Source organism: Hemicordylus capensis, chromosome 10, assembly GCF_027244095.1.
Source record: "Hemicordylus capensis ecotype Gifberg chromosome 10, rHemCap1.1.pri, whole genome shotgun sequence".
Taxonomy (NCBI): domain Eukaryota; kingdom Metazoa; phylum Chordata; class Lepidosauria; order Squamata; family Cordylidae; genus Hemicordylus; species Hemicordylus capensis.
The window spans coordinates 14094106-14120804 of record NC_069666.1 but is presented as its reverse complement, the minus strand read 5'-3'; the positions used below and the strand labels follow the sequence as shown (position 1 = coordinate 14120804).

Here is a 26699-nt window from a genome sequence, read left to right as displayed (position 1 = left end):
TAATCATGAGCCCTTTCGAGTCCTTTTCATGATCCATGAGAAAGGGCTCGAAGGGGCAGAAGAGGAAGCCTGCAAACAATCTCCATCACTTTGCTGAGCCGGTGGATTGCCGACCCAGATGATTGCTGGCTCTTGCCGGCAGCTGGGGGGTTTTGGGACTGGGATGTCCCCGGAACTCCACGCGAGTGCACAGTGCATTATGGGGATTCCCTCAATGCCATCTGGGAGCCCCACAGTCTCCCAGTCCTAGCAGAAAATCAAAGTAATTGGGCTAAGGGAGCGCTTGATCCCTTAACTTTGCTTTAAAGGTGGGCTCCTAAGGTGAGCTTGTGTCATGGCTCAGACTTCTGACTCAGAAGAGTCAGAGCAGGAATGGGAGGATATGCCTGCTAGTGAGGGCTCAGAGGCACAGCAACAGGATTTGGCAGGGAGAGACCAGACTCTGGAGCTGAGGATTCGCAACAGCTGCCAGACATGATTTCAGATGAGGAGGAGCCTGGGATTTCACCTGTCTTGAGAAGGCATCTCAAGAGGCAAGCTCAGTGGCAGTCATGCAGGTGCAAGAGATCACAAGAGAGGAAGCCAAAGTGCTTACTCAGGGAAGCCTGATTGGCTGCTGGTTCTCTTGAGCCATGTATATTTAGCAGTCTCTCAATTGCTCAGATGCTGTTTGCAACTTTCGCTGGCCACAGACAGTGTGCTATTTGAATTCCAAAAACTTTGTCTGAGTTCCAGTTTGCCTTGTTTATGCTTTCCTGCTTTGTTCCGTTAATTCCTTGCTTCTGGTGTCCTTCGCTATTTTCATTCCTTGCTCTGTGTTTTCTTTTCACTTATTACTCAGTTATTGTTAGAGTGGGGTACCTAGTTCAGTTCAGGGGACTTAATTCATTTACTATTTTTCTTTGTGAGCCTTTTATTTTTCACTCGTGCAGTTTCGCTGCCACTTTCTGTTAACTCACCGGGGAGTGCTGAAGGGGGTTGTAAATCCTGTTGGGTTAGCCGAGCTAACAGATTTATGACAGTTTGCGCTGGGACCCGATAATCACCCGAGACCGGAGTCGGCTTCCTTAGCCCAGTTTTGGCTGATTGTCAGAACAGCCACAATATCTATTGCATTAAACTATTAATATTCCTGATTCTGCTCCACTGCCTTGTCCTTGAAGACCACCACAACTCTTTCCCTTGGATCCTATAGTTGCCACCTGGAAGCTAGAGGTTCAGGGCAGGTCATTGCTGAATGCAATGGAAGATTCACGCTAAGCCACACCCTTGCGTTTAGCTGGTCTTGAGTTTAGCTGGCCGTACAGCCCCCTCTTCACTCTAATCTGATTTCTCTATCCATTTATTGTTTAGCTGTATTTTTCTATGGAAACTGCTTTGAGGACTTTTATTGATAAGGGGCGCCCCATAACAAGGGAGGTTGCCATTATATCCAGAGTCTGAAACTACCTCTTTGAATAAGAGCTGGAATGAAATGTCCACACCAGTGTTCCCTCTAAGAGGGATTTCCAGATGTTGTTGACTGCGACTCCCAGAATCCCCAGCTGCAGTGCCTTTTTTTCAGAGATTATGGGAGTTGTAGTCAACAACATCTGGAAATCCCTCTGAGAGGGAACACTGGTCCACACACATTTGGCAAGCTGTCAGGATGAATTTTTGTGATATATTCACTGAGTTGATAACCCAGTGAAAGACTCATTGGAATAGCAGGAGCAGTACATTATTTCCATGGAGAAAGAAAAGGGCTTTGCATCCCTGCTGAGACCCTGGAGGAAAGCAACTAACGGGGTGGCATTCCTGCCCGCCCCGGAAGAATTGCGCAACTGCTTACCGACCACAGTCTGTATTTCCTTCATCATCGCCTTTTCGGTTGTAGGGTGTTCTGCAATCAGCACGAGCATGAAGAACAGAGTTACTGAGAGAGTATCTGGGGCAGCGATCAGCATCTCCAAGATACACTGGTTGACGTTCTCACCCGTGAGCTCCCCATGGCTCTGTAAGAAGGAATCAGGCCAATACTGACTATTCAGGTGTCAACAACATTGTGAAATGCAGGGCAGGGCGGCGGGGGAGAGCTGGTCTGGTACTCTTGCGGTAGCAAGCAGGAATTGCTCCCTTTGCTAAGCAGGGTCCACCCTGGTTTGCATTTGAATGGGAGACGACATGTGTGAGCACTCTCAGAGATTCCCCTTAGGGGATGGGGCTGCTCTGGGAAGAGCAGCTGTGTGCTTGCACGCAGAAGGTTCCAAGTTCCTTCCCTGGCATCTCCAAACCAGCATAGCGTAGTGGTTAGAGTGTTGTACTAGGTCCAGGAAGATCCAAATTCGAATCCCCACTCAACCATGAAACTCACTGGGTGATTCTGGGCCAGTCGGGTATCTCTCAGCCTAACCTACTTCACAGGGTTGTTGTGAGGATGGACATAACCATGAGCTCCTCGGAGGAAAAGAGGGATATAAATGTAAAAAAATAAATAAAAAGATAGGGCTGAGAGAGACTCTTGCCTGTAACCTTGGAGAAGCCGCTGCCAGTCTGTGCAGACAATACTGAGCTAGATGAACCAATGGTCTGACACAGTACATAGCAGCTTCCTATGTTCTAACACTACAGTCCAGAACACTGTCTAACTAGTTTCCTCTTCTGGCTAGCTCAGATGAGGAGCTTTGTGACAACTATCACCATATGAGAGAGAGAGAGGGAGAACCAGATGGGGCAGTGGTTAGAGTGTTGGACTAGGAGTGGGGAGATCCAAGTTCAAATCCCTGTTCAGCCACAAAGCTCACTGGGTGACTCTGGGCTGCTCACTTGTCTCTTAGCCTAACCTACCTCACAGGGTTGTTGTGAGGATAAACATAGAGGAGAGCTGATCTTGTGGTAGCAAACATGCATTGTCCCCTTAGCTGAGCAGGGTCTGCCCTGGTTTGCATTTGAATAGGAAACTGCATGTGAGCACTGGAAGATATTCCCTTTAGGGGTTGGAACCGCTCTGGGAAGAGCATCTACAGGTTTGCATGCAGAAGATTCCAAGTTCCCTCTGCAGCATCTCCAAGATAGGGCTGAGAAAGAGACTCCTGCCTGTAACCTTGTAGAAGCTGCTGCCAGTCTGGGTTGACAATACTGAGCTACATGAAACAATGATCTGACTTGGTATCAGGCAGCTTCCTATGTTTCCTATAACCATGCACACTGTTCTGGGTTCCTCAGAGGAAAAGTGGGATATAAATGTAAAGACAAATAAATAAAAAAAATTCCCAAGCTGCTCTCAGACCAAAGTACTAAGGGTCCACTTTGCCCACAATTCCTGGAGAACAGAAGGTGTCAAATTGTGGGCCACGCTCTGCCCACCTCGAAAAGTACCTGTGCAAAAATCAGCTGTGATGCAAAATCCATTTGACCGTCCAGTTTCTCAGCTTTGGAAAGCTTTTGCCGTTTCTGCTCTATTAAGATTTCGATGGCTTCTTTCAGTTCCTTCCTGAAATGGAAAGAAACCAGTTCACCACTACTGCCTCTAGGCCTGCAAGCAACAAAACAGGCCTAGATGTTGCTTCAGATGATTCAGAAGTATTGAACAGAAAGGGATGTATGTATGTGATTTATATACTGCCCTTCCTAAAGTGGGTCAGGGCGGTTTACATTAAAGTAAAAAGCACTTAATAAAATAATGAAAATCTGAAAACATTTAAACCAGATTAAAACTAAAAACTAGACCTCATTAAAAGCCAGGCTAAAAAGACGAACTTACAAAGGGCAAGTTCAAACATCACACAGAACCATGGTTTATTTTAGCCAAGGTTTATGTAACAAGCTTGAGTTGGCACTGCAATCACCAAACCTTGATTTGTATCTCCGTATTATTATTTCTCCTTTCCTAACCTCCATGAGCTACACTTGTCTCTCTCTGTGCAAGTATTCTGTGAGGGCAGAGCTACTGAGACAAAATGAAACTAAACCACAATTGTGGGGTTCAGACATCGCCTGAGACTGGACAAATAACCCAACTTCAAACCTTTGTGTTCAGAACTGCAGTTTGTTGACTGGCATAGGTTCTGCCACACAGACTAACCATGGTTCGATAAAATAAACCAGTGAGCTTCACTATTTTTGAGCCCATGCCACTTTGGCAAAAAACGTTCAGGAAGGGTTATTTCCCACTGTGTGGATCTCTGCAAGTGCTGTGCTTCCCCCCCGTGTTGAGGAACAGAGCCCTGTCAAGTCCCCGTGCCATCTTAGAAAGTGCACATGGTCTGCTGGGAAGTTTAGTTCTTCTTAGTGCTTTCCCCATTGAACTTTATAGGGAAAGCCCTGGAAAGGACTACACTTCCCAGTGCTCTGTGTGCAACTTCCAAGATGGTGCTGGGGCTCAAGAGGGCTCTGTTTTCCCTTAAAGGAGCCCAGGCTGCCATTCAAAGAACCCAGGCTGCCAATGGAAAATGCCACCAAAGGCCACAGGGGTGTGGCTCGGGCTCCAAAGAGCCCCGAGCGAGCTCTCCCCCATCCATTTCAGGCAGCTTTTGCTGCCTGACAGCCTTTATTTCCCTTTCTCTCCCTCCAGTGACGGAGAGAAAGAGAAAGAAATGCTGTCAGACAGCAAGCGCTGCCTGAAATGGATGGGGGAGAGCTTGCTCAGGCTCTCCGGAGCCCAAGCCACACCCCTGGGCATGTGACATCACATGCAAAAGGGGTGTGGCCTGGGCTCTGGAGAGCCCAAGCGTGCTCTCCCCTTGTCATTTCAGGCAGCGCTTGCCATCTGACAGCATGTATTTCTCTTTCTCTCTCTCCGCTGCCTTAAATGGACTGGGGAGAGCTCGCTCGGGGCTCTTTGGGCATCACACACATGGGGCATCACTAGAGGGGCCTCAGGGTGGGGCCGGACACAGACTGCCATTCATCAGGCTCCGCTCCTGGTCTTGCATTGCAGGTCACGGAAATCAAACCAACCAGTCCTCCACAGGACTAGTCACATTCCTGCAACCAAAATCACCCACCTTTTCCATGAAGCCCTTAACACTGTTGGGACTGCAGTACCAATTTGGTTATTCCTACCCAGAAAGTAAAGGGTTACAATGACCTTTAGACTATACTTACCTAGCCAGCAGTATACTTGATATACTGGTAGGCAACAGGCCTGGGTAGGTTATATACCGATTACTTTCCAGGGTATACATCCTACCCAGAAAGTACAGGGTTAATATTACCTTCCGACATATGAATCCCTAAACCTTCTTTGAAGGGAGGCCCAGGGATTCATAGGCATGTGGATTCTCTGTATACCAGCTTTTGGCCAATTCTGCAGACACCAGGGCAGTTCACACGATTGATATTAGAGTGTGATAAGTCTCCTATCCTAATTCGGGAGCTGTGTGCACCCCCTTTTACTGATCGCATGTCAGTTAAAAACAAAGCTGGAGGCCAAGAGCTTGATTGTCAGACAAGCCCCAGTTGGGTAGGTCAAGCCTGCCCTACCCAGATTCCATAACCAGCTTCTGAATGAGGTAGATGGGGAAATTGTCCTACCCAGCTGAGGCTTAGCAAACTATCAAGCTCCCTGCCTCTGGCCTTGTTTTTATCTAACAAATGGTTGGAAATTGGGTGGGTGCACCCACATCCAGCATCAGAGTAGGAGACGTATCTTGCCCTAATGACAATGATATGAACAGCCCGACAGACTTCTCTCCCTCCCTCCAAACAGACATGTCACTCAGTTAGGTGTGGTGTCTGGGGTGAATCCATTCCGTAATCTAGGCCAGCTTTTGAACGTGGCTTTAGTGACTTGTATTCCAGTCCCAGAGTAGAGTAGAGGCAGGGCTAAACAAACAGCCAGCAGCAAGAGCACTGAAAAAGCAGCCTGCACTTGCCTCTCTGTACATCGTATGTGTCTCATTAAACTATTAATATTCCTGATTCCACTCCTGTCTTGTCCTTGCGTGCCACAACTCCGGATTCTACACTATGTTTTTCTTATTTTAAGTAAAGTTTCTTACAGTTACGAATTATGCTTCTGAGTGCTTTCTACAGAATCCAGGTGTGGGCCACCACCGCCCCGAGCATTTCTGGGGGCCAACAGAGGCTCCCCACCTGCTCCCCCACACCTTCTGGACTGGAAGCTGCAGAAGGGCAGCACAGTCTGTCTTGCCACTAGTGGCCACACCCCCTGCATATGACATCATACACGGGGCGTGCCAGGTGTGTGCTTGCAAAACTGATGCAGGAGACTAGGCCAACAGTAAGAGCTGGTCCTACATTGTGATGTGAATGAAGGCCTGAGGGGGAAAAATGGGGAAAACAAGAAAAAACACATTTTTCCAGGGAAAATCCCCTGTTTTCTTCTTCTTTCTTTTTGTTCTTTTCCAGTTTCCCCCCTCCAGGCCTTCACACCTCTACCCCTGACAGAACCCCAACTGTACTAACAAGCACAACGCTCCATAATTAATCTGTGGGATTCTCTGCCACAGGATATGGTGATGGCCACCAGCCTGGATGGCTTTAAAAGGGGCATAGACAGATTCCCGGAGGACTGGTCTAACAATGGCTATTAGTCTGGTGGCTATAGGCCACTTCCAGCCTCGGATGCAAGATGCCTCTCAATACCAGTTGCAGGGGAGCAACAGCAGGATAGAGGGCATGCCCTCACCTCTTGCCTGTGGGCTCCCCAGAAGCATCTGGTGGGCTACTGTGTGAAACAGGTTGCTGGACTAGATGGGCCTTTGGCCTGATCCAGCAGGGCTGTTCTTATGCTCTTACATCCTCTAGTCCCCATCTCCTGACTGTAAGCTTGTTTTAAGTTTGGCTTCAGTTCTTGCTCCCACAGAACAACGTTCTGAAACAGTTTTGGGGGGCTGAGTTCAGGTTTGCTTGGACATCGCTCCTTTCCTTACATCTGAGGAACGCAATGTAAACTGATCAGTTTCCCTCCGTCTACCTCCTTTCCAGGAAGGAGCCACCTCCCTCCATTCCCAGGCCAATGGCAGGACTCCAAGACAGGGACTGCTACTTACGCGGAATTCTCGTATTTTTTGTACAGCCACGAAATCTTGAAGAAGATGTCAGGTTTCAGGAGAAGCGCTTGCCACGCATTGAAGTAGTCCTGGATCTTCAGCACAATGGCATTTTCTGAAAGTACACACCGGCAAAGGCCATGTGTGTGTGTGTGTGTGTGTGTGTGTGTGTGTGTGTGTGAGAGAGAGAGAGAGAGAGAGAGAGAAATATAAATGGGAAGAAACTTCCACAGGATGCCATTAACATGACTGAATGAGGGTCTGCTCAAGAACATAAGAACAGCCCTGCTGGATCAGGCCCAAGGCCCATCTTGTCCAGCATCCTGTTTCACACAGTGGCCCACCAGATGCCACTGGAAGCCACGGGCAGGAGTTGAGGGCATGCCCTCTCTCCTGCTGTTGCTCCCCTGCAACTGGTACTCAGAGGCATCTTGCCTTTGAGGCTGCAGGTGGCCCTCCAGCTAGTAGCCAATGATAGACCTCTCCTCCATGAAGTTATCCAACCCCCTCTTAAAGCCATCCAGGTTGTTGGCTGTCACCACATCTCGTGGCAGAGAATTCCACAAGTTGATTATGCATTGTGTGAAAAACTACTTCCATTTGTTTGTCCTAGATTTCCTGGCCATCAATTTCATGGGATGACCTCTGGTTCTAGTGTTAGGTGAGAGGGAGAAGGATTTCTCTCTATCCACTTTCTCCACACCATGCATGATTTTATAGACCTCTATCATGTCTCCCCACACGCAGTCGTCTTTTTTTCTAAACCAAAAAGCCCCAGATGTGGTACCTTGCCTCATAAGGAAGGTGCTCCAGGCCCCTGATCATCTTGGTTGCCCTCTTTTGCACCTTTTCGTTCTACAATGTCAGAACTGGGAAAGGAGCCCCCATGGCTCTGTGGACCAAGTGCTTGAAAGGACCATGTGGGAAAGAGGGCAGTATGGACTCCAGGAGCTACTGGAGCTCAGTGGCTACTATTCCGAGGGCTACAGGCCACCTCTAGCCTCAGAGGCAACAAGCTGCCTCTAGATCCCAGTTGTAGGGGAGCAAGAGCAGTGTGCCCTCAGCTCTTCCCTGTGGGCTTACCAGCGGCATCTGGTGGGCCACTGTGGGGAACGGGATCCTGGACTAGAAAGGCCTTGGGCCTGATCCAGCAGGGCTGTTCTGATGTCCAGGAGGACTTCAGGATGCAGAGAAACCATTTCTCTCCAAAAGTCTATCCTTGGGGAGAACTCTGAAATTCCGACAGAATTTCGATTTCTCCTTGAGGGAGCCCTGAACACTGCAACTAAGTGCATTTCTTCTCAGGGCGATACCTGTAGGGATAAATTTTCACGGCTTGCGCTGCTTAGACTCTGCCCCTGTCTCCATCACACCTCAGTCTTTTTCACCCCTACACTGGGGTATAAATGTTTTAATCCTGCAGGCTGCCCTGAAAATATTGTGACACTGAAGGGCAGGATATAAACAATACAATACCATAATTCTGGATTTCTCTTTTTCATCATGCATGGCCTCAGTGACCGTGGGGTCATTCTCAAAACCTGGCCGAAATCTTAGGCCTAGAATATGGGTGGGTGGGGATGAAAAGAGTGCCCCTGAGCATCTGCAGAGCATCTTTCCCTCCTGACTGAATAAATGTGTTATCCCCATATTTAGGAACACAGGAAAGAGTGCCCCCCAACATGTGCTGAGCACCTTTCTCTCCTGACCGTATAATTGGGTCATCCCTATACTTAGGGACACAGGATAGAGTGTCCCTGAGCATGTGCATTCTGCAGAGCACCTTTCCCTCCACAAGACCAGGTCTCCTCCCTCTGCCGAGAGAAGGAAAAGAAATATTTGCTCTGTGACAACTCTGGCTGCTTTAAAAAAACAACCAACTACAGACCTTTTTATTTACTCAAGCTTCTGCTTCCTAGAGGATCCAGGTTTTTCAGCTTTCTTCTGTTTGTTTCTTTTTTTTATTGTTTCTTGGTGTACGTTTTATGGTTTTAGTGTTTGATTTTAAGGTTTTAAATGTCACTTTTATGGAATTTCATTGTATCTTAACTTTTGGAAACCGCCTTGAGATGCATTATGAAAGGCGGTATAAAAATTGAACAATAAAATAAAATAAAATAAAATAAAAGACAAGAAAAGCCTCCAGACTGGCTTCCTTGAATCTCCAACTATCCCATGTTAGAAATCAATAATGGCAAAGACACCCGTGTTTTTGGTGAAGCACATGGCAGACGTGGTATCCAAAGCATTTGTTCTATTTGCTAAGCAGGGAATTGTCCCCTTTGCTAAGCAGGGTCTGCCCTGGTTTGCAGACTGTTTGGTTCTATTCAGCTGGGAGGGAGGGAGGAAAGCCTTGCAAAGATGAAAACCTACACAAAGCCCTCTCCTACGCACACCCCACAGACGTGCTGCATTCACTTGGCAACGTGATAAAAATACCTCTTCTCAAACATGATGGATGGGATTCACAGATGTCTGGTAGAATATCTCCAGCTGATCTCTTCCAACCAGGGGTGTGGACAAAGGGAAACCTTGAGGTTATCCTCACTTCAAATTTATTTATTTATTTTTGGTGGAGGGAGAAGGCAGACACATTTGGGGAGGAGATATGAGTTATTTGGCAGCTGGCGTTTAGCTAAGTGAGGGGGGATGCTTGGGTGGAGGTCTATAGCCCTGTTTCAGAGAAACTAAATTTTCCTAGGAACATAGGAAGCTGCCATATGCTGAGTCAGACCGTTGGCCCATCTACCTCAGTGTCGTCTGCACAGACTGGCAGCGGCTTCTCCAAGGTTGCAGGCAAGAGTCTCTCTCAGCCCTCTCTTGGAGATGCCAGGCGGGGAATTTGGAACCTTAATCTCTTCCCAGAGTGGCCCCATCCCCTGTGGGGAATGTCTTTCAGTGCTCACATGTACTGTAGTCTCCCATTCAAATGCAAACCAGGGTAGACCCTGCTTAGCAAATTCATGCTTGCTACCACAAGACCATGGGTTATCTCATGAATCAAAAGGCCAGGAAATTTAGGACCAACAAAAGGAAGAACTTTTTTTTTCCACAGCACGCTATTAATCTATGGAACTCTCTACCATAGGATGTGGTGCCGGCTACTAAAAGGCTGCTTTCTCATATGCTTTCACTGGGCTGATTCCCAGGACTTTTTCTGGGAAGAAATCCTGTCGTCCACCGCATCTCCTCCTAGCTTCTTCCCTCCAGCAATGGAATGAGCCAGCCCAGAGTTCGAAATCCAAATCAGTTCTGGGGAAATGATATGTACACGCCTTGACTCCACAAGCCTGGCTTGTTCATGCCCTGACCCTGAGCAAGCCCTCCCTCCTCGGCTCATACAGGCTAATTATCTCGTACGTGCTGCTTTGTAATCAGCGGCGAGAAATGGGATCATGGAGGAACCGAAGAAATGATTTTAGTACCATCGAGAGGGATCCCCAGGAAAAGTTTGTTGGACGTGTCCAGCATGATGCACCTCATCAGATTCAAGCTGTTGACATATCCAAACTCGGTGGCTATCTTCTTCAGCTGGCCCAGGTGTTCTGCGGTCGATTCCACGCAAATGGATACCATTCGAGCAAGACATGGACCTGAGAGAGCTGGAAAGAGAGAGAGAGAAAATGGCCTCAGTGTCCAATAGTCAAATCCTAAATTCTCAGGACTAAGTCTACGGGTCATTGAAATGGCATAGCACCCATTGGGGGCAATTGGGGGAACGATTGTGCTGGATAGAATCCTGATGGATTTAGTCATTCAAAAGAGGGGGCCATACCTCAGTGTTAGGGATGGGGCTGTAATTCAGTGGCAAAGCATCTGCATTGGATGCAGAAGGTCCCAGGTTCAAACTCTGGCAGCATCTCCAGGTAGGGCGGGGAAAGAACCCTCCGAAATCCTGCAGAGCTGCTGCCGGTCAGAGGAGTCCGTGCCTGACTCTGGGGCCTTCATGCTGGATTATTGCCTTCATGCCTTGCTTGTGGAAGCATCCATTGGCTTCAAAGACTTCAAATGTGTGGGTGGGGGTCTACAGCCCTGTTTCGGATCAACTCAACTTCCCTAGGTACATAAGAAGCTGCCATATACTGAGTCAGACTCTTGACCCATCTATCTCAGTGCTGTCTACACTGACTGGCAGCAGCTCTCCAAGGTGGCAGGCAGGAGTTCTTGGAGAAGCCAGGGAGGGAGCTTGAAACCTTCTGCTCTTCCTAGAGCGGCTCCATCCCCTGAGGAGAATCTCTTACAGTGCTCATAGGTGGTCTTCCATTCAAATGCAACCAGGGTGGACCCTGCTTAGCTAAGGGGACAAGTCATGCTTGCTACCCCAAGACCAGTTGTGCGGTAGCAAGCATGAATTGTCCCCATTGCTAAGCAGGGTCTGTCTTGGCTTGCATTTGGATGGGAGGCTACATGTGAGTGCTGTAAGATATCCCCCTATAGGGATGGGCTTATAGCTCAATGGAAGAGCATCTGCCTGCTTGCATGCAGAAGGTTCCGTGTTCCCTCCCTGGCAGCATCTCCAAGATCGGGCTGAGAGAGACTCCTACCTGCAACCTTGGAGAAGCTGCTGCCAGTCTGTGAAGACAATGCTCAGCTAGATAGATCAATGGTCTGACTCAGTAGAAGTCATGTAACTATGTACCCCTTTCCATTTCACTGCCTGCTTTAAGATATTCCCTGCATGGGTAAGCTCCGTGACGGACCATCTCCTTTGCATGCAGAAGGTCCCAGGTTCAATCCCTGGCCGCATCTCCGGGACGAGATGCTTGCAGCGCTGCTGCCAGTCTGTGTAGATATGACCGAGCTAGATAGACCAATGGCCCAACTCTGTCTACGGCAGCCTTCTATGTTCTGTGTTCCTTTCATATCCCCAGAATCGCTCCAGTTAGCAAGCAATGGAAAACATGCAAAAATTTCACACCATAATGATTAGAACAGAAGGACTGCATAGAAATATCAGTAGGTGGTGTGGGAGTTTCTACCGCCCATCATTACACAAAGTGGCACAACTGGCCTGTCAGGAACAGACATCAAGACTACATCATAGTAGGGGGAACTTGGGCCATAAGAACGTAAGAACAGCCCTGCTGGGCCAGGCCCAAGGCCGATCTAGTCCCACATCCTGTTGGTCACAGTGGCCCACCAGATGCCTCTGGGAAGCCCACAAGCAGGAGATGGTCTGCCTGCCCTCCTTCTGTTGCCCCCCTGCAACTGGTATCTAGAGGCCTCTGTGGCTGGAGGTGGCCTCAGACTAGTAGCCATTGATAGACCGGTCCTCCATGAACTGGTCTTTCAAAGCCATCTAGGCTGGTGGCCATCACCACATGGCGTGGCAGAGGATTCCATAGGTCCATCATGCGCTGCGTGGAAAACGTGCTTCCTCTTCTCACGCCGAAACTTCGTGGCAATCATGGGTTTACCTTTGGTGAAGAAGGGTCGGATTTTTTTCCAGAGAGCTGGGTTGTTATTAAATATGATGCCATTTTCATGCATGCCAATGCACTTCAGCCCATGCTTGCTCCCAAATCTAGAGATGTAATGACTATGTTTCATTACGTGGACCATGCTTGAAGATCTAGGAAATGGAAGAGAGTAATACCGCGTCAACAGTTTGCTTTCAGTTCTACTGTATCACCAGAAAGGCACTCAAAATTCATGTGGATCCAAGAGCAGCTCATCCCAACGATGAGGATAAAACCATCATTTTACCCTCATAAATAATTGTTGCAATTGCAGGAAGACCTCAATATTCATGGGGGTTCCATTCCATGCTACAACTGCAGATATGGAAACCACAAATATCGAGTCATTGGAGCAATGGGGAATTGGGAGGGAGGTTCCCAGTCACCAGAAAACCTCACACAAACGTTGAATTTTTTTTGGGGGGGGGATGTGGGGAAAAGCTGCCTACCGTCTTAGCTGCTCGCTCTGAGTCAAATGCCCCCAAATGCCGCCACATTGGCCGAAAATCACCATTCCCCCCTTTTTAAAAAATGGAGCCATTTTGGGACTCCAAAACACAAAATGGTGGCCGGAAAGGACCTCCACAGTAATTTCTGGCCACCCCCGGATACACAAAGTCGGTGTTGTTGTTCCTGCACACACACCCCACCCAGTTTTTTTCATGTATTCCGAGGTCGGGTGTCTATTACCCAACCGCGGATATGCGAATCTACAGATGTAGAGTCCTCAGCTATGGAGGTCCTGCGGCATTATATCATTATTATGAATAATATTTGTTGAAAGTCATCTCGAAACATGGCAAGGAAATAAAATGATGTGTGATAGCAATATTGTATGAGAGTAAACGCAGTAACAATTTCTATTTGTATGGCTTAGCCCAGCAAGAAAACTGAAACTCAGTTTCCTTTAGAGGGAGCCAGAGGCTTTAAAATTGCGGTTCTCAAAAAAACAGCACAGAGGAAAAGACCATGGCAGGGTGGTTCTGTTAACTCTTTTTTGGCTGTGTAGAACTGATTTCACTTGGATTTTCTTCGAAAGGGTGGTTGGCTCTTGTGTCAGGAGAAGTCAGGATGTTTACCAGAATAAAAATCCCATTGTCAAAGACACCATGGCAGTAATCTTCCATGACAAATTTTTACGGCTGACGGATTTTACGATGGATATTCCTTGTAAATATTCATCGTCATAATCTAGAGTAAACTTGTTGGGAATTAAGTTTCCCCCCTGCTAAAATATAAGTGTGGCACTTCTAAACGTGCCGCTTTGCCCCCAGCAGGGTCATTGCTGAGAAAACGTTAAGTAAGTAGATAAAATATTTACTTGCTGATAATCAGGGTCTCTTCGCCGTTGATCCAGACTCTCATAAATTCACCGTACATCCGGTTGTAGTAGTTGCAGGCACTACCTATTCCCATCCAAAGGAATCTCCCATAAGAGATGAGGGGGCCAATTCCCATACAGTAGCCAGGCCCTAAAAGGAAATTGGGTGGGGGGAGGGAAAGAGATGAATTATTATTATCATTAGCATGTATTTAAGACTTTTAGAACACACCGTGCTTTTGTGTCCTCTGAGTTTAGGGGTTTTCTTGGAATGTTTCCTCATTAGAAGGGAAAACTCAAAGATGGCGAAGCGTGCACGTTTTCGGATCAGAGCGACTTTTGGCATGTCATTGCAGAACTAGAAAACCACAGATCGGAATTTGAACCCTTCTTGTCTGACTGGCTTCTAAGGTTCGAATTACATTGGGAGGTAGAGGGTGGCCACCTGCCTTAATTTTTGTAATAAAGGGAAAGTGTGCCATCGAGTCGGTGTCGACTCCTGGCGCCCAGAGAGCCCTGTGGTTGTCTTTGGCAGAATACAGGAGGGGTTGACCATTGCCTCCTCCCACGCAGTATGAAATGATGCCTTTCAGCATCTTCCTATATTGCTGCTGCCTGATATAGTTTCCCATAGTCTGGGAAACATACCAGCGGGGATTCGAACCGGCAACCTCTGGCTTGCTAGTCAAGCCATTTCCCCACTTTGCCATGTAATAGCATCCTTTAATTTCTGTTATTAGGAAGCTACAAGGGGGCATTATTTGACTAAGACTGGGGAGAGTCAGGTAGTGGGTTTCCGGATTTCATTACGGCCTGGTTCATATAACCATTCAAATCTAGGTTTAAAGTCAGTAAAGGAAACTTTCATGAGCGTGTGAATACACACCAAGGTAGGAATCTCACATTCCTCTTGGGATGCAAACTAACATCGATAACCTTGATAGTGGGGCACACAATCAGGCTAATGTTGGTTACCAACTTTAAACCAGGATTCAAACCATTGTGTGAACCAGGCCTAAGGACCCCCCCCCCCACACACCTTTACCCTCATAATCTGAGTGCTTCTGGCTTCTCCAGATAAGAAGAGCCCTTTGGAGGCCAGCTGGTCTTGTGATAGCAAGCATGAATTGTCCCCTTTGCTAAGCAGTGTCTGCCCTGGTTTGCATTTGAATGGGAGACCACATGTGAGCACTGTAAGGTATTGGGCCGCTCTGGGAAGAGCATCTGCATGCTTGCATGCAGAAGGTTCCAAGTTTCCTCCCTGGTATCTCCAGATAGGGCTGAGAGAGACAGAGTTGACTGCCCTAAAAGGTTGATCACTGCCAGCACTCTGCTTCCACAGTGGCCACTCAGATGTTTCTTGAAAGTCCATCAGGACCGAAGGCAACAGATCACTCTGCTGTTTCACTCAGCACTGGTACTGTCATACTGCCTATAAGCATGGATATCCCATTTAATGATTAGTGAGTAATATAGTAAATGGGCCAGCTGTGGGGGTCGGCACCTTTTGGGGAGGATGCATGCTCATTGTGATTTTCAACAAGATCTACAATGTCCCTAGAGATGTAAAATTGGTGATAGCACTGCAATACCTTCAGCTTTCTGAGTATTATCATGCTTTTATTGTCTTGAGCAATGGGCCTCTAGTGGCCAGATTTGCAATGGTGTTCAAAACACTTTCAAAGGTTTTTCAAAAGATAAAAACTAGTGGCCCCATTCGCACGTAACGTAGAACCACGGGTCCAATGGACCCGTGGTTCCAGCCAGCCCCCTCCCCCTGTTATCTCCATCTGCATTTGGACATACTGGAGAGCAGTGTTCCCTCTTACAGAGACTCCCAATGATTGTTGACTACAACTCCCAGAATCCCCAGCTGCAATGGCTTTTGCTTGGGGATTATGGGAGTTGTAGTCAACAACATCTGGGAATCTCTGTTAGAAGGAACACTGCAGGAGAGCATCCTCTCTGCAGTCAGTGAGACTGCAGAGAGGTGGGGAGCTGGCTGTACCTTCTTGCTTGAAGGACAGCCCGCACAGCCAATCAGGGAGGGATAGAGGGAAGAGTTTCTTCCCTCAGTTCCAGTCTTGCCAAATGCGGCCTCCAGTGCTGCATTCGGATGGCAGGGAGGCTCTGTGGACCCTCAGTTTGGAGCAGCAAAGCTCTTTGCAAACTGAGGGTTCGAACTGGAGTCTCCTCAGCGCAACCTTGGGTCACTCTACAGTTGGGAGTGGAGTTGCATGTGTTCAGATGTAACGGTAAGGAAACCACGGGTCCCTGAGACCTCCGGTCTCCCGTTACATGTAAATGCTGCCACTATAGAGTTTTATTGGTGTTATCAGAAGAATGGAGATGAAAATGGGCAGGAATGTTCTCAAAAGAGGTGACAACACACAGACAGCTTTAAGCACAACAATGCTATCATTTATTTTTCTTCTCTAGGGGCTAGACATTGCCAAAGATAATTATGGGTGTTTGTCCCCTAAGATGGTAGTGATGGCCAAAGTTTGTGGGTCTGGCTCATGGACTAATCATAGCAGTAATCTTGTGGCAATCAGTTCCACAAGCTGATGGTGTGTTGTGTGAAGAAGTGTTTTTTGGGTGTGTCAGTCCTGATTCAATCCACTGTCAATTAATTTCACTGGAGGACCCCGAATTCCAGGATTGTTAGCGAGCGAGAAAAACATATCTTTATCCGGTCTTTCCATATCATGCAGAATTCAACAAACATCTGTCATACCTTTCCACCCCAACCAAACTGAAGACTTTGGAACCCCTCATTTCCTCTTCCTCAAAGGACCCATTCCTTTCATTTAGGCCATCGACTAGGGCATCTGAACAGGTTGTAATCCTAAGCACATGTCTTGACTATAACATATTGAAATCAGTGATGCCTGCTTCCAAGTCCAAGATTAGAGTGCCAGGTGAACTGGCATGACTTGGTCTCTCTACAAAAAGCATTGGGATATTAGGAATGACAATAATAAGCCACGACAATTTTAAAGAGAGCCTTAGAATGAAATGAATTATGAGATATCTAGGATGAAATCTTAACTGCAGAAGCTAGTGAGAGAGCTTTCCCTATGGATTTCAGTAAAATCAAGACAAACTCTGCGGGCACAGGGTACAGCTGAAACTAAGTTTTCTAAGTAGGTCTGGTCAGTGCCTGACCAGTGGATTTCCGCCTGGATATTCCATGAAGTGAATTTCCACCGGGGGATTCCATGAGGTCATTCACACAATCAAAAACTGAGGTCATTCTCACATTCAAAAAATGTGTTCTACCCGGGTTTGGGAGCTGTGTGTGCTCCCAATTTTCAGTTGGAACATATGAATATACGAAGCTGCCTTATACCGAGTCAAACCATTGGTCCATCTCGCTCAGTATTGTCTACACAGACTGGCAGCGGCTTCTCCAAGGTTGCAGCAGGAGTGTCTCTCAGCCCTACCTTAGAGAAGCCCAGGGAGAGAACTTGGAACCTTCTGCATGCAAGCAGGCAAATGCTTTTCCCAGAGCTGCCCCATCCCCTAAGGGGAATATCTTACAGTGCACTCACACATGTCTCCCATTCAATTGCAAACCAGGGTAACCCTGCTTAGCAAAGGGGACAACTCATGCTTGCTACCACAAGACCAGCTCTCCTCCTGTGTGGAAGCAAGATAGGAGGAAAACCTGGGTAGCCTTTCCTCTGATTTTGCTTCCACACAATCACTTCTACCTAGGTTTCCCTCCTACCTGGTTTCCACACAATCGAAAATTGGGAGTACACACAGCTTCCAAACCCGAGTAGAACACAGTTTTTTTTTTTTACTGTGAGAGTGACTTTCATGTGTACCACGATGGGAAACAGTTTCTATATAATAACAGCAAACCATTTCAAGCAGCAATGCTTTCACCCTTTCTGTTTCCTGACTTCTCACCTAGGAATGAACCAGAGTCTTATTGTCTCCAAACAAATTGTTCTCTTTAATTGTTTGCATTGCAGGAGATGCTTTAAACCAGGGGTGCCTGGCCTGTGGTCCTTCAGATCTTGCTGAGCAATAAATTGTGGCTGGAAGGTGATGATATTTGTAGTTCAGCAATATCTGGAGGATCACTGGTTGGAACTTTATTTTGAGTTGTATGTTATGATTAGGGTTAGCATTAGGAGATCCTTGTGGGTGGAAGCAGAGGTGTTTAAAATAAATAGATCAAATGCTGGCACAGAGAGAGCATATTGCCCTCAAGCCTCTGAAAGTATTGCTAGTGACTTGACTTTTGTTTCCTAGTATGAGCTGTTTTTCTACTGACCTAGGGAAACCACTTTAGAATTCACGATAGAATCAAAATGTGGCGCATGTTACCCAAAGCACTGCCACCAGAGCATCCAGACAGGAAAGCTTTAAACGTGAGCTCCTTAAGAAGGCTCCTGAACTGGTCTTTGTCAAATCAGTTCTTTCAGACTTGCCTGGAATACAGCTCAAACCAAATGGCATGTGTCCCAGTTTAGTAGTTGCTTCTTCCTGGTATATTTCCCTAACAAACCACTGTTGCCTTGGGGGGAGATTTTTTTTTAAAAAAATGTATTTGTGCGAATTCCTAGAGTTGCTGTTCTTCAGGTTTGTGTCACTTTTCTCTAGAAATCAAATCTTGTCTCAAATGCACCTGCATCTTGCAAATATACCCCCAACACAGTACCTCCACTGACTGTTACTGGTGTCTGTCTTTTCTTTTAGATTGTGAGCCCTTTGTGGACAGGGATCCATCTTATTTGTTTATTATTTCTCTCTGTAAACCACTCTGAGCCATTTTTGGAAGGGCAGTATAGAAATTGATTTAATAACAACAACAACAAAAACAACAACGGGAACAAGAACAACAACAGGAACATAGATATATAGGAAGCTGCCATATACTGAGTCAGGTCATTGGTCAATCTAGTTCAGTATTGTCTACACAGACTGGCAGCGGCTTCTCCAAGGTTGCAGGCAGGAGTCTCAGCTCCCTCTTGGAGATGCCAGGGAGAGAACGTGGAACCTCCTGCATGCAGATGCTCTTCTCAGAGCGGCCCCATCCCCTAAGGGGAATATCTCACAGCGCTCACACATGTAGTCTCCCACTCAAATACAAACCAGGGTGGACCCTGCTTAACAAAGGGGACAAATTTCATGCTTGCTACCAAAAGACCAGCTCTTGTGCCCTGTGTAAAACACCCTCAACCATTTCACATGCTATGGTTGGTGAGGTTCATTTTTAACGCATGATATCATTTTATAGAGTGATTCTATTTTCTTAGCATGTTTTTAACCAAGGCAACAAAATCTCTTCCCCCACCCTCCAAAATAAGCAGGATAGGCTATTTGCTTGGTGTTGTCAAGCATCCTGGATGGGCATGGAGTATACAAGAATCAGCTCTGACCACCAGAGATTTTAATGGAAGCAGAGATTTTAATGGCTTGAGGTGATTACCTACAGACCCACCTCTCCCATCCAGTTACATCCTGTCTGGTTAGATCATCTCAGATGGTCCTTTTGTCGGTCCCTGATCTCCAAGAGGTTCGGGGCTCTCGGACCTGTGAAAAGGCCTTTTCAGTTGCTGCCCCACTTCTCTGAAACTCTCTCCCCCTCCAGATTCGTTTAGCCCCTTCCTTACTAATCTTCAAATCTCTATTGAAGACTTTTCTTTTTCGCCAGGCTTTTGCCCTGTAGTTTACTTATTTGTTTTTTGTTAGTTACTTCAGTTTTTAATTTAGAATGTAATTTTTAATGTTGCCTTGTTTGCATGTTTTTGTGCACCGCCTGGAGTCTTCGGAGTGGGTGGTATATTAAATGTTTCTAATAAATAATTTTTTTAAAAAAATTAAAACATGCTGGGGAGAAAGCCCTTCAGGAAAAGCTTTAGTTTGAGCTGGCAATGGCAACCCTACTAACAGCTTGCAGAGAAGCAATGGTTACAAGGTTCAGGCAGTGATGCTCTGTATGATCAATGTTATGGGATGGGGTCTCATAAGGGGTAAAGTGCATTAAAGAGAGGTAAGCTTTATGCCACACGTTGAGGTCATTCACGTAAACAAAAACTATCTTCTACCCGGGCTTGGGAGCTGTGGGTGCTCCCAATTTTTAACTGCATGGAACCAGGGGAGGAGGAAAACCTGGGTAGAAGTGATTGTGTGGAAGCAAGGTCGGAGGAAAACTTGGGTAGCTTTTCCTCCGACCTTGCTTCCACACAATCACTTCTGCTCAGTTCTCTTCTAACCTTGCTTCCACAACAACCAAAAATTGGGAGCACACACAGCTCCCCAACCTGGGTAGAGCACCGTTTTTGATGGTGTGATTGACTTCCATGTGTGCCACCATGCCACACGCGGTATTTCAAAAGAAGTTACCTGGTATTGAGGAGGTTTCTTCATAATTCCATACGAGGAAAAGGAAGCCCACGAGAAGCAAGAGCGGCACCATCACTATCGGCATGATCTCACACGCCGTTTTGGTGATATTGTAATGCATCGGATTCAGGGTGTCCACTCTCGTCTCGTCCGAGCCAACCTGCCTTGCTGTCGGAGAGAATGAAAACCCCGGAGATGGGATGAGGCTGGAAAATGTGTCAGTTCAGCAGTGGGAGAGCGGCGGGTTTTAAAGCAAGGCTGGAATTTCAGACAGGACAACCCAAGTGACAAGTCAAAACAAGACTAGTAGAGATAAACATTTCCAAAACAAAGTGATGAACCGCCTCAGAGGATGGGGCTGCTCTGGGAAGAGCACCTGCCTACTTGCATACAGAAGGTTCCAAGTTCCCTCCCTGGCATCTCTAAGATAGGGCTGAGAGAGAGAGAGAGAGAGAGAGAGAGAGAGAGAGAGAGACTCCTGCCTGCAACCTTGGAGAAGCTGCTGCCGGTCTGTGTAGACAACTCTGAGCTAGATGGACCAAGAGTCTGACTCAGTAGAAGGCAGCTTCTTAGATTCCTATGGAGTTAAGGGGACAGTTAGGGGGACAGGCTGTTCCAGTCACTGGCTCAAATCCCCACTAAGTTACTCATAAGCAGCCTTATTGGAATTAATGGGACAAGTTTACTCATCCCATTCATTTCATTGGGAGTACTCAGTACTAATTTCCTGAAGCCTGACAGTCAGGCTGAGGGGAGGAGTATTCTGAGCTTCAGCATGTAGACAGCCAATCAGGAGCAGAGGAGAAGGGTCTTCACCTCCCTTCCTCCCCTTCCATAGTGGACACATCACTGAGGACACACTGGCTCCAAGCTTGTGATCCTCAGATGGATCACAATTTTTATACATTTATAACCTGCTCAGGCCACCTAATGGGGTGGTGGGGAAATGACTTGCCTAGCAAGCCAGAGGCTGCCGGTTCAAATCCCTGCTGATACATTTCTCAGACTACGGGAAACACTTATAAGTAGGCAGCAGCAATATAGGAAGAAGCTGAAAGAAAGCTGAAGAAGCTCCCACATACTGTGTGGGAGATGGCAATGGTCAATCCCTCCTGTATTCTACCAAAGAAAACCACAGGGCCCCCTGTGGTCGCCAGGAGTCAACATCACCGACTCGACGGCACACCTTACCTTTATAACCTGCTTAGCTCTTCCTCCAAGGAGCTCAGGGTGTTGTACGTGCTTATTTTTATCCTTATGACAACCCTGTGAGATAGGCTAGGCTGAGAAATAAGTTGCCCACAGTCACCCAGTGAGCTTCAGAGTTGAATGGAGATTTGAACCCAGGTCTCCCCAGATGCCATCCAACCTCCTAAGCATGACAGCACGCTGGCATATCACATGATAGGTTCAACACTTGTAGAACAAGGGTACCGTGTATTGGGTGTTTGTTTTTTAATTTCATAATCGATTTGAATTTTTAATATTTGTGTTTAATATTTGTACAGTTTTTAATTTTTAATCATTTGTATTGCTTCAATATGTTGTGAGCTACCTTGAGATTCTTTTAAATGATAAATTTAACAGGAAAGAGAGAGAGAAAGGGGAGAAAGGAAAGGGGAGAAAGGAAAGGGAGGGGAGAAAGTGGAGAAAGAGAGAAAGGAGAGGAAAGGAAGAAAGGAAGGGGAAAGAGAGAAAGGGGAGGAAGGGGAGGAAGAGAAAGAGGAGGAAGGGGGAGGAGAGAAAAGGGAGAAAGAGAGAAAGGGGAGAAAGGGAAGGAAGGAAGGAAGGGGAAAGAGAGAAAGGGGAGGGGGAAAAGAGAAAGAGGAGGGAGGGAAAGAAGGGAAGGAAGGGGAGAAAGAAAAAGGGGAGAAAGAAAGAAGGGAGAAAGGGAAAGAAGGGAAAGAAGGGGGTAAGAAAAAAAGGTAGGAAGTGGGGAAAGAGAGAAAGGGAAGGAAGGGAAGGAAGGGGAAAGAGAGAAAGGGGAGGAAGGGGGAGGAAGGGGGAAAGAGAGAAAGGGGAGAAAGGGAAAGAAGGGAAGGAAGAGAGAAGGGAGAAAGGGAAAGAAGGGGTAAGAAAAAGGGTAGGAAGTGGTGAAAGAGAGAAAGGGGAGAAAGAAAAAAAGAGGAGAAAGGGGAGGAAGGAAGGGGAAAGAGAGAAAGGGGAGAAAGGGAAGGAAGGGGAAATAGAGAAAGGGGAGGAAGGGGAGGAAGGGGGAAAGAGAGAAAGGGAAGAAAGGGAAAGAAGGGGGTAATAAAAAGGGTAGGAAGTGGTGAAAGAGAAAAAGGGGAGAAAGAGAAAAAGGGGAGGAAGGGGAGGAAGGAAGGGGAAAGAGAGAAAGGGGAGAAAGGGAAGGAAGGGGAAAGAGAGAAAGGGGAGGAAGGGGAGGAAGGGGGAAAGAGAGAAAGGGGAGAAAGGGAAAGAAGGGGGTAAGAAAAAGGGTAGGAAGTGGTGAAAGAGAGAAAGGGGAGAAAGAGAGAAAGGGGAGGAAGGAAGGGGAAAGAGAGAAAGGGGAGGAAGGGGAGAAAGAGAAAGAGGAGGGAGGGGGGAGAGAGAAAGGGGAGAAAGGGAAAGAAGGGAAGGAAGGGGAGAAAGAAATAGGGGAGGAAGGGGGGAAAGAGAGAAAGGGGACAAAGGGAAGGAAGAAAGGACAGAGGACATTGGGGAATGCTCCTGGCAACGTTGATTGACCATGACCCCCCAGCCTTCATGTTTTACATTGATAAGTCACAGTTTTTCATCATGGCACCCCCGGTGGTCGCAACCCCTGCTAATTGAGCAAAGAGGCACCTCTCAAAGTGGCAATTCTTTTACATTTCACTGATTTGAGATATGACATCTGCCTTTGAATGCAACTGGCCTTGTAGTAGCAAGCATGAATTGTTCCCTTTGCTAAGCAGGGCCTGCCATGGTTTGCATTTAGATGGGAAACTACATGTGGACCCTATAGGATAGGGGATGGAGCTATAGCTCAGGGGAAGAGTGATAGGTACTTCTGCTACTACTACAGCACATATGTATATACCACTCTTCAACCAAAGTTCTCAAAGTGCTTTACATAGAAAAATAAACAATACATAATTAATTAAGATGGTCCCCTCTCCCCCAAAGAGCTCACCAATTAAAAAGAAACATAAGGCAGACACTAGCAACAGCCACTGGAGGAGGGATGGATAGGGCCAGTTGCTCTCCCCTTGCTAAATATAAGAGAATCACCACTTTTAAAGGGGTCTCTTTGCTCAGTCAGAAAGGGTTTGTAGACCTTTGCATGCCAAAGGTCTCAGGTTCAATCCCTGGCAGCATCTCCTGGAAGTTTTACAGACAGGGCTCCCCCCCCACACACACTTCAACTGAATCCACTCCTGATTGGAGTGTGTCAGTCCACATATTGGCTGGATTTAACCCGACCTCCCTGTGGGATATCAGGGACCAGGACAGATAGGGCTTTGTTTTTCTCCAAAGGAAGGCTGCGAATTCTGGCTTAGCCCAAATTATGTCTGGAGTGGAAAAAAATCCTCTATTTCCAGCAGCTTTTGAAAAAAAAATCTGGGGCTTCTGCTTTTTCAGAAGGTGTTGATGGAGGTGCTGATGGCTATGCGAATGGTCCATCTAATCCCTCGAATTAAAATGCCTCGAATCTGCTGCGAAGCAGAATCGCTCTGCAGATACTCCAAGGCATAGAGCCATGTGTGAAAGACCTCCAGGTAGGGCTGGGAGAGACTCTTGGGAAAACCTTGGAGAGCCTTCCAATCAATGTAGACCAGGGGCTACCAACCGGTGGTACTCCAGACATTGTTAAACTACAACTCCCATCATCCCCAGCTACAATAAGTTGTAGACAAGAATGAGCTAACATAAGAACCTAAGAACTACACTGCTGGATCAGGCCCAAGGCCCCTCCGTACCAGCATCCCATTTCACACAGTGGCCCACCAGATGCCTTTGAGAAGCCCACATGCCTTCTCTCTTGCTGTTGCTCCCCTGCAACTGGTATTTAGAGGCATCTTACCTCTGAGGCTGGAGATGGCCGATAGCCACCAGACTAGCAACCATTGATAGACTGGTCCTCCATGATGGGCCAATGGTCTGGCTTGGTATAAGGCCGTTTCCTATGTTCTTATGATGCAAAGTGGAATGCCATTGCTACATGCTGGATCGCAACCATCCATACACAGTCATTTCAGAATATATTTCAACCATTTAGATCAGGGCTGCTCAACTTTGGCCCTTCTGCAAATGTTGGCCTACAACTCCCATAATCCCTTACTATTGGCCACTGTGACTGGGGATTATGGGAGTTGTAGTCCAAAAACAGCTGGGGGGGGCTCAAAGCTGAGCAGGCTTGATTTAGATAAACATTTATCTGGGCTTTTTAAAAAGGGGGAGAGGGGAATTCAGAGCTCCACAATGGTATGTGAGTATAATTTGCACACATTGTGTGCAGTGCACTGCCACAACACACACCTGTGCATCCACCTTGTCTGTTCACACATCCTTTGTTGCCCAGAGTCACAATCCATGGCATTTAGAAGCCTGTTGGGGAAAATCCCCAAAACTCAGAATTTGACAGCACGGTTATGGAAGAGTGTTAGATCATCAGTGAAGACTCTGTGTGGATCAGTAGTGGAGTCTGTGGGAAATGTCTCTGGCAGCAGCAGGAGAAATGGGTCTGCTTGATCAGGGTCTGCAATGCATTCTAGAAGAGCCTGGACCACTCACTTCACTTTTCTCACTGTTCTCAGTCACTTGTTACAACTTTGGCATGACTTGCATTTTTGAACTACACAAATGCTGTTTTGGAACTGCACTCCCCCCACCCCCACAGCCCCCCAAATCTTGGAATAGCACATTTTGGTCTGTTTGCATATTTTTTAAAAGTCCTGCATTTTATTTTTCAAATAAAGCATCTTTTTTTAGAAAACAGGATTTGCTTTCCAGAAGCTCTGAAAATAAACCTGTAGGCAAGCTTCAGAATTTGAGGGCATGGTTGTACTTTCAAAGCCACCTAATGGCACAGTGGGGAAGTAACTTGCCTAGAGAGCAAGAGGATGCTGGTTCGAATCCCCGTGGGTATGTTTCCGGACTATGGGAAACTCCTATATTGGGCAGCAGCGATCTAGGAAGATGCTGAAAGGCATCATCTCAGACTGCGCGGGAGGAGGCAATGGTCAACCCCTGCTGCATTCTACCAAGAAAACTACATGGCTCTGTGGTCGCTAGGAGTCAACACCGACTTGACAGCACAACGTTACCTTTAACGTCATTGTACTTTCAACAGAATTTTGCTCTGGGGAAAGCTGATGACCAGGTGAGCTATATGTCTGCTTAGTCTACTGTCTAGGTGCTGAGTTCGCAAAGCCCCAGCTTCTTAACTATAAAATCATCTCCTGGTCACGCAGACGGCCCGTGAGTATGCATGGCGGTCTCCAAAAAGGCCACTACAAAACGGGCTGAAAACGGACTAAAACAGCCTGGACTGGGCCGATTGGAGACCGGGGGAGGCCAGGAGGGGAAGGGGGAACTGCTGGAGCATCAGCACCCGCTGGAGGAGGTGAGTTTCTTTTTTTAAAAAACCTCTTTTGTTGTTGTTAGAACCCCTAGACTGGCTAGAATTCGAGACGAACTGTGTGTGTGTGGGGGGGGTCTGTTTAGGAGGGGGTGGGGAATCGAACATGCCAATTTCCATTCAAGTCTGGTTCGGACTCGAACCAAACCGGGCCTACCGGTTTCATGCACACCCCTAATGCATGCACGGTCCCACTTACCTGCTGTTCTCCACGACTACAAACATTTCTATATGGCTTTTCAACAGAAAGTTTCGCAGTGGGTTTCAACGAAAAATAAAGAAGAAGATGCTCCCCTGTCCCCAAAGGGCTCACAATCTAAAAAGAAACGCAAGGTAACACCAGCATCAGCCACTGAAGGAATGCTGTGCAGGGGTTGGATAGGGCCAGCTGCTCTCCCCGTGATAAATAGAAGAAACTTTCCACTAGGAAAGGTGCCTTTTTACCCAGTTAGCAGGGGTAACCACTAACTGAGTAAAGTTAGTTAGTTAGTTAGTTAACGGCTAACTCCTCAGCACCACCGCCATTGCATGAAGGAAACAAGCTGCATCTGCCAAGCTCACCTATCCGTGCTCCTGTATCACGTGGCTTTGCAACTTGCCACTGAAGCAAAACCTCCCCTCTGCTTCCCCATTGGATGGATGGTCAGTAGGAAGGAAGAGAAGCTGCTCATGATGACCACAAAGTGTTTTGAGAGATCAACGTGTTTCAGCTGTTCCCCAGAACTCTGGACATAGGAACATAGGAAACTGCCATATACTGAGTCAGACCATTGGACTATCTAGCTCAGTATTGTCTTCACAGACTGGCAGCGGCTTCTCCAAGGTTGCAGGCAGGAATCTCTCTCAGCCCTATCCTGGAGATGCTGCCAGGGAGGGAACTTGGAACCTTCTGCTCTTCCCAGAGCGGCTCCATCCATAACACCACAACAATTGCAAAGGAGCTGTTTGATCCCCCCAATAGTCTCTTTTCCTCCTAATGCATAAAAAGGGCATTT

General features: G+C 47.1%; 1 protein-coding gene across 3 annotated transcripts in view; it reads right to left on the bottom strand.

The window, feature by feature from the left end:
• LOC128335161 (aromatase) overlaps window positions 1-26699 on the bottom strand; it is a 45707-nt gene that overhangs the window by 4434 nt on the left and 14574 nt on the right. Inside the window, exons 2-8 of one of the 3 annotated variants that reach the window (XM_053273093.1) lie at window positions 20139-20306; window positions 13776-13926; window positions 12413-12567; window positions 10421-10597; window positions 6996-7110; window positions 3358-3472; window positions 1832-1994 (exon numbers count right to left, since the gene is read on the bottom strand). In XM_053273093.1, the coding sequence (XP_053129068.1) occupies window positions 1832-1994; window positions 3358-3472; window positions 6996-7110; window positions 10421-10597; window positions 12413-12567; window positions 13776-13926; window positions 20139-20259 (997 nt within the window). In that variant the 5' untranslated portion in view covers window positions 20260-20306. Of the gene's footprint in view, window positions 1-1831; window positions 1995-3357; window positions 3473-6995; window positions 7111-10420; window positions 10598-12412; window positions 12568-13775; window positions 13927-20138; window positions 20340-26699 lie in introns of those variants that run through there. The other 2 variants (XM_053273092.1, XM_053273094.1) reach the window with 2 other exon arrangements.